At 38.7% G+C, this 7,904-nt stretch overlaps 1 protein-coding gene across 1 annotated transcript; it reads left to right on the plus strand.

Annotated features, from left to right (window-relative positions):
- Positions 1-200: 200 nt before the first annotated feature.
- LOC107045288 lies at positions 201-839 on the plus strand. The gene has a single exon (XM_015267502.1). The coding sequence runs from the start codon at positions 201-203 to the stop codon at positions 837-839; it is 639 nt and encodes a 212-aa protein (XP_015122988.1).
- The last annotated feature ends 7,065 nt before the right edge of the window (positions 840-7,904 follow it).

The raw sequence follows: 7,904 nt of genomic DNA on the forward strand, positions 1-7,904 counted from the left end.
ATTTCCGTGAAACATCAAGATCTCTGTCTGTTGCCAAGCAAAAGTTCACTGCATATTTGTGGTCGATTAATGAAAGTGGATAATACTGCTGTTGTTAACACGCAGTTTGTCAACAATGCCATGTGTCATTTATTCGAGAAGATACGCTATGAATTGAATTCTATGGAAATTGATCGATGCAAAAATGTTTGACAACACTAATGAAGAACTACATCTCTCAGAGTCCCAATCTAAGTTTTCTAATGGAAAATGCAGGCTGGAAAATCAACGATGAGAAGAAAATTACTGATAATGAAGGATACTTTGATGTGTCTATTCCGTTGAGCATGATTTTGGAGTTTGCTGAAGATTACCAGAGAATTATTGTGAACGCAAAAAATGAGTCAATTCTGACGCGCTCGCATAACAATCTTAATGCTATCATTCAACAAGCTCCTGTTGCAGTACAGCAGGCTGAAACTTTCAAAATCGCCATTACCAAGATTGATTGGATGATTCCCTACATCAAACCTGCAGACTGTCGGAAAGTGCAACTTCTTAATCAGATTTCAAAAGACAATCTAGTGCCAATCAGTTTTCGAGGTTGGGAACTGTATGAGTATCCGCTATTGCCTAGAACATCGAAACATGTCTGGGTTGTCAAAACCTCAACACAACTGGAAAAACCTCGTTATGTCATTGTAGGCTTTCGAACAGCCAGAAAGAATGAAGTCATGAAAAATGCCAGTGTATTCGATCATTGTAATATTCGAGAAATTAAGTTATTCTTGAACTCACAAAGCTATCCTTATGGAAATCTGAGTCTCGATATTGCACACAATCAATCAGCTCTGCTTTAGGACATGTACACCAGCTTTCAAACATCTTATTATCATAAGGAGTCCGAGCCCCTATTCAGCAGAGAAAAATTCTTGGAAACTGCACCTCTCATCGTCATCGATTTCTCCATGCAGAACGAGTTCTTGAAATCTAGACCGGTGGATATTCGCCTGGAGTTTGAATCATCAAAGACCTTCCGCAACAATACAGCAGCCTACAGTTAGATCTTACATGATCAAATCGTTGAGTACAGTCTGCTCAGCGGCAGTGTGAAGGAACTTATATGATTTGAATGAAAAAACGTTTTTTAAAGAAATTTATGTAATCTTGAATAAAATGAATAAACAATAATTATTGGAGAACAAATATTTTATTCATTTATCACCAGCACTAGTATTATTATCGATAGGACATTTTGCTTTCAAAGTATGGAACATTATATTTACGCCTAGTTTTAATTCATTGAGAATGCCAAGCATCGGTGCAGCTGAACTCTCCTCCGTGAGATCCGGTCCTCTTTTTCTCTTCAAACCATTGCTCGTTGATGGCTCGCCCCAGGAATTAACCCATCGATCTCTGACAAAATCATCGTTCACCCTCAGGATCAACTCTTCAATGCAGTTCAGGATCACTGTCAGTGTAATTCCTTTCCAAGAGGAGAACATCATCGATGACACTCCAGATATTTTCTGGTGGAACATCTTCAAAATGTCGCGCAACAACCTCCTCGAAGTGAAGTACTGATCCAATAGCGGATATCGTCTGGCGAGAGTTGCTCCATGATTTCAACTAATGCATCTCTTGAAAATGCGCTACTTATATCCACTGACTCCCACTCTTTGTCACAACTTTTAATTTATAACTGAAATTCAGTTCCTGGGAATGGTAGATAATTTCTCGAAAACTGTCATCACACTCGTAACTGAAAAATTCTTCCTAGAAACAATTAACATTCCCTGAAGAATGTTTTAAAACTGTGAAAATAATTGTTATCCCCTTGCGTTTGGATGATGCTTTCAAATCAGAGACATCAACTTTAATCCACCGTTCAATCATACACCACTCTCAGCTGATGAGGTCGATGGACTTTTACATATCTTCATATAAATACATTTTGCTCCAGTTCCACTGCACGGCACATGCACCGGCGAGGCCACTCTTGTTTAGACAATGCGTACGTGCCCGCTGATAAATATATATATACTCGCTAGGTCACAGCTAACTCTTTGACGTAAAATTTCAATGACAATCCATTGGATACGTTTTCTGAAAAATTATTCTTCTCGAGAGTCTTAAATAATTATCTGAAAAAAAATATTCTCAAAAGAAATGTCGACATTTGATCGGGCTCTCCAATGGCTCGCCACCAAGCACTATGAAGGTCGTTCGTTCGATCGTGATTATTTACAGAAGACGTATGTGTCCACTGATAATTACAGGTGTGCAACGCACTTCAACCCCCCCTTACTATAAGAAATAACCATCTGATATCCGCATCCCAATCTCAACATCCCCCCCCCCCACACACAGCACCATCTTCCACCGCGTTTTCGAGGTTTGCATCCAGAACCCGTATTGTTTACCTACTATCAAGAATGTGGGTATCACTACTCTCATGAAAAATCTCATCTCATTAACACCCAACGAAAGCATCTCAATTGAAAATGCTGGATGGCTGGGCGTTCAAGAAAAAACGAGTTTAACTGATGGAAATGGTTGTTTTGATATTTCCATCCCATTAAGTATGTTGCTGGGATTTGCTGAAGATTATCGAAAAATTATGGTCAATGTGAAACATGAGCTGGTTTTGATTAGGGCTCGTCATGATAATAATGCTCTAATTCAATCCGCAAAAGAAGACATTAAGATCAACTTTAGTAAAATTGAATGGTTTATATGGCTAAGAATCAATCTTCGATACTTTACGATATGTATTCAAACTTTCAATCATCATATTACGATCAACAAATAAACAATCCATTGTTAATTAAGGCATATTTTGCAAATATTACACAACTAATAGTAATTGATTGTTCTAAGCAAAATGAATCCTTGAAGTTTGGGCCTGTCGATGTTGACCTAGAGTTTGAAACTAAAATAAGCTTTTCTCCGGAGACTGCTGCTTATTGCCCCATTTTGCATGATCGAGTGGTACATTATAACCCCATAAGCGGAGGGGTGAGGAAAGTTGTTTAAAGTGGGGGGGGGGTATAAATTCTCATGTCAGCAGCATCATTTCATCAGTTGCTATGGAGGTACGTGTGGACATACAAGGTTTTCAAACGTTCTTCAACGAGTTTATTTTAAAGGAATACGTGTAAACAGTATTGGATTCTGGGGTGGTATACCCGAACGTGTGGTTTTTCAAACCACCATGGAGATTCTCCAGTTTACCAGCGAAACATAGAAGTGTAGCTTTGTGGCTTAAGCGTCATCATCATGGATTACCCTGGGACTATGGGAATAGATCATACGAGCAAGTTGGACAATTAGTGCAAAAGTGGGAAAATATTGGTAGAATTTATGTGAAAGATGAAGAGAAAAAAGAGTGGTTGAAAAAAATTTCTGGTCCTGTATTAGCACCGCTAGTAGTTAATATTGAAGAAATTTTCGATGATTGTCCATCACTAGCCAAATTCAAAGATTTACCATCTCGTACTTGTCTATTTCATAGTTATAGTGACGACAACAAGGCATGTGTCGTAAAACATGTGGAGCTACTCAAAAACTGGATGGTGATGAAAAGAATAGTATGATCAGTGGATCGATCCTTCAATATTTATTACAAATTAAACAATTTAAATTTGATGGATTGTGAAAATATTGCATATCTGCCACATTCATTTATAAGTTCCATCGCTGCATGCCATGTTGATCAGTGTTGGGACAAGTTGACTGATGCTATGAGAGCTGATTGGTACATCAAAAGATGTAGACGTTGTTTGGAACATTATCAAACAATCGATGCTAATACTTTTGATGGACCACCCCCTATGATAAGAGATTGTGTAAGGTATAATAAGTCTTAATAAAAGCAAAATACTTTTAATTGTAATATTTATTCATGTAATTCTTTAGACTATTACATTAGTTACAGGGTGTCCCATAGCATGTGACCTAAGTGAATTTCGTAGAATACCGCAAGGTGGCAGTGTAGTCTAAAGTTTAATATATGGTTGAAGTGGAGACTCTCCGCACATTTCATTCATGCTTCAATCGCTCGGGAATTGCAGCACTAAAATGGAAAATTTAACCATCGAACAAAAATCATTCCTCATCAAATCTTATTATCGAAAAGGAGATTCAGCTACTGCAACTATAAGAGCATTTCATTCTTAGTATGGCACACACTCTGGAGTGTCTGATTCGAGTCTCAAACGGTAAATAAAGTGAATGATCGAACTAACCAAAAAAATTTGTTTTCTTCTTTTGTTGAAAATTGACGCATTTTTCGACCAATTATGGGTATTTTCGGGATAATTAAGAAATTTGATCGGTACGGTACACTAGACGATAGAAGGCATGAGCATCCTGATCCTTCACGTAGTAACCACGGATGAAGTTGTCCGCAGAACTGAAGAACATTTTAAAAAATATCCAAATGATACTCTTCGAAAGGCTTCTCAAACCTTGAAAGTCTCAAAAACTCCACTTCACCGCATCTTGACAGTGTTTTTAAACTTCCATCCCTACAAAATGTCTGTACATCAATTTTTAAGTGAGGAGGCGATAGCTCGCCGTGTGCAATTTTGCCAAGAACTTCACAATTTTTTTCAATCCAAGGAAATGAAGGCACAGAATATCATCTTCTCGGACGAAGTACATTTCTACTTAGGTGGCTTAGTAAATAAACAAAATTTTCGCTTTTGGGGGACTGAATCACCTCACGTTATTGAAACCAAGTCCTCACACTCGAAAAAAGTTACTGCATGGGCGGCAATTACAATAAAAGGTATTGTAATATTATCTTCTCTTTGCGTGACCTTGAGCGTGTTGCGTTAGGATGGAGGTATTGAATATTATTTGATTGTCATAAATAGCATTCAATACTTCCTGACGGTCGCAAAATAATATTTATTTTTACCGGGTACCTACCTATGAAGTGCTAGGCACATCCAGAGTCTGCGAGGGATTCAGGGAGGTTCATCAAAAAAAACAATGTGATATACGTTTGGATATTTATTGTATTGAATTTTTTTCTTTGAGAAAACGAAGGATACAGAAACTTTGACAATTCTGATCACGTAAAAGCTATTGAAACTAATTCCCAATATACGTTGTCCCAAGATAATACTCAATTATTCAAAATACATTATATCCAAAATGTACTATTGAGGGAGGAAGAGAGAGAGACTAAATGCCGCACCCTGACTGACAAGACGCGCGAGAGAATAATGCAGTACTTACTTACTCTCTCTCGAGGATTCCTCGTTGTAATTGTAATCCAATGGGACGATGTTTCTCGTACACAGAGACCGCTTGAAGACAGTAACCTGTGATTTGTTTACTGATTTTCTAGTTTTTCCGTTGAAATTTCACCAATTATCTAAGCACCGTGAATACACTTAATAAATTTTACAAATGTCAATAGGTGATTCTAAATTCGTAAATAATGTGTCCAATGCACTTTTCACGTGCACGTCCGTGTGACAAGTAATTTTTCACCCCGTCAACCGCGCCGCGTAGGGAACCCCACCGAAAAAACGATAAGTCGTGAACTATTTCCCGAAATTTACTTGAGATCGCCTACCACGAGCAGGCTTAGTAACTGTTTTCGGAAATTGGAATGCGATAGGTACTCAAGGAGCCCTTCCTGAAGCGTTTTCTTTCGACGCTGGAACGTAACTGCTCTCTCTGGATTTGGGGGGGTCACAGAACAGCAATTTTGATGAATTTGCAAAAGGGTCACGTGGGGTTCCGACGTAGAGCGATTCTTGTGCATTTTCAGGTGGGAATATGCTTCGAATTTGACTAGATGACTTTATTCCGACATTGAAGTCAGCAATTTCGTCAGCGGAAGCTCGGCATGTGTAGGAATTTTGGTATTTTCCTTCCGGATATAACTTGATTCCTTTATATTTCGATTAAAATTTAGAATAAAATTTGGAATAAAAATCGTTCAAAAGTCTGAACGTAACAGTCCCCCTAAGGAGATGAATGAAATTCTATTTTCGTTGATCTTCTTACTTGTGCCGGTCTTTTGCCTACGATCACATAAGTTAAAAGCTGACACTCGAGCGTGAACTTCGCTGTTGAATTTTGTATTTCTTTTCCTTCAGAAGGGAGAATGCCTAACAATCCAAATTTATTTTGCTAAAATGGATAGAACTAGTCGAAAAGTGCCCAAGATCATTCAGAGGGGTTTGTAGATGTTCTAGAAGTTTTGGTGTAATATTAGATGGGATTATGGTTGCTATCATCTCATCAACTTGTACATTGGTTAGGTCATGGTACGGCAGATTTTGATTAATTTTTCGTGAGACTTTGGATGTTGTTTGGCCATTAAAGATTGGATTCTCGCTTCATTTTTTTTTATTTGAGAGTGTCTTGCTGGAGGTAAGCGAGAAGAAAGTCGTTATCACCGCGCGGGTGTACTATTTCATCTCGTCTGGCCGTTCTACATCCGCTGAACGTGAGCGTGACATCTTGCGAGGCGTCGATGCGCCATGGATCCTATCAACCACGTTATTGGTCATTGCAATTGTTGACGAGTGTTAGCTTTGTGAGTTTTATTGGATGGAGACTTTTTGTTTGGAGAATTAAGGATTAGGTTGCGGATTACACCAGGAATTTTGGACAAATGACTGCTCTTATTACTTCTGATGGGCTACTTGTCGACACACGCACATTTTCCTCTGTGAGGTTAAGGTTAGCAATTTTATTTTGAAACCGATTTTACTGAAGGACCATGTTTGATCTCTAACTCTCCCTTTCTGTAGGGAAGAGAATTTGACTTTGTTGGTGAGTGAATAGCTATAGGTTCAACTCTCTCTCCTCTTTATCATTATGTTCATTTGTATATTTTGTAAATGACTAATGTGTGTCTCTAATATTATATATATACCCCGCAGTAATTGTTCATGACCCCATGACTTAACTTAAACTATAATTAAAATATATTCATCGACTAAAATTATTTATCCATTTTATCGGAAGTGAAGTTCTCCTTTTTCCTTTTTTTACCCTTTTTTTAGGTTTACACATAATTACTAGGTGGAGTTGATCCTAGATTGGTCGCTGTAGGAATGACAAAATGCATTTTAAAATTATTAAGTAGGCAAAATGAGGAAACGGGTGATATAAAAAGCGAAATTTGAGTTTCTTGTTTTATTATAATATATATTTATTGAAATTAATGTGGCTCAATTATGTGAAATTATCTAAACGAACATTAAGTGACTAAGCTGGGATTAACTAGTTTGGATGAGACATTGGTACTTATTGTTATTGCTGATTGGTAGATGATTGTTAGACGTCGAGGGCTGGACGTTGGGTGCGCCTTGGCGCCTCAGGAGCAGCTGTTTCGAGCGATGGAGCCCGATTGACAATTTTGAAGACCGGTGGACCTTGAGGGTGATCTACGTTGAGAATCGGTTCTGATTGTGCTTTAATTAGATCTCGCGAGGCGAAATTGGTGAGTTGTTCCCCCAGTATTGGTCCAGGATTCTGCCTTTCAAGGTTGGTCTTTTTCTTAGATATCCATATGACTCGGCGACACCAGCTGAATAGCCATATGATGGAATTTCTGGCTACTTGCTGGCTACAGAACATGTAGGCGAGACCGGCGATCGACAACAAACTCAACCCACCGATGGACCCAAAAGTGATGAGTTCGTAGCCTGCGTGGTCTTTCAACATCGGTAGGGGGTTTATCTGGATGTTGGACAGAGGGTTGGGCTGAAAGGTTCCTTTGACGACTTCCGGGGCCAAGGCACCAAGGTCTAAATTGATTGGCGGAAGGTGTATCTCTGCTCTTGATGTTGACATTTTGCCGGGGTATTTTTCGTCATTCAGGCCCGTTAGGTAGCGCCTACTATAGCTGTCTTGAGGGAAGCTAAATGGCGTTTAACAGACCAGGTCCGTTA

This window comes from Diachasma alloeum, unplaced genomic scaffold (genome assembly GCF_001412515.2).
Source record: "Diachasma alloeum isolate Michigan unplaced genomic scaffold, Dall2.0 Dall_scaffold_00909, whole genome shotgun sequence".
Classification (NCBI taxonomy): domain Eukaryota; kingdom Metazoa; phylum Arthropoda; class Insecta; order Hymenoptera; family Braconidae; genus Diachasma; species Diachasma alloeum.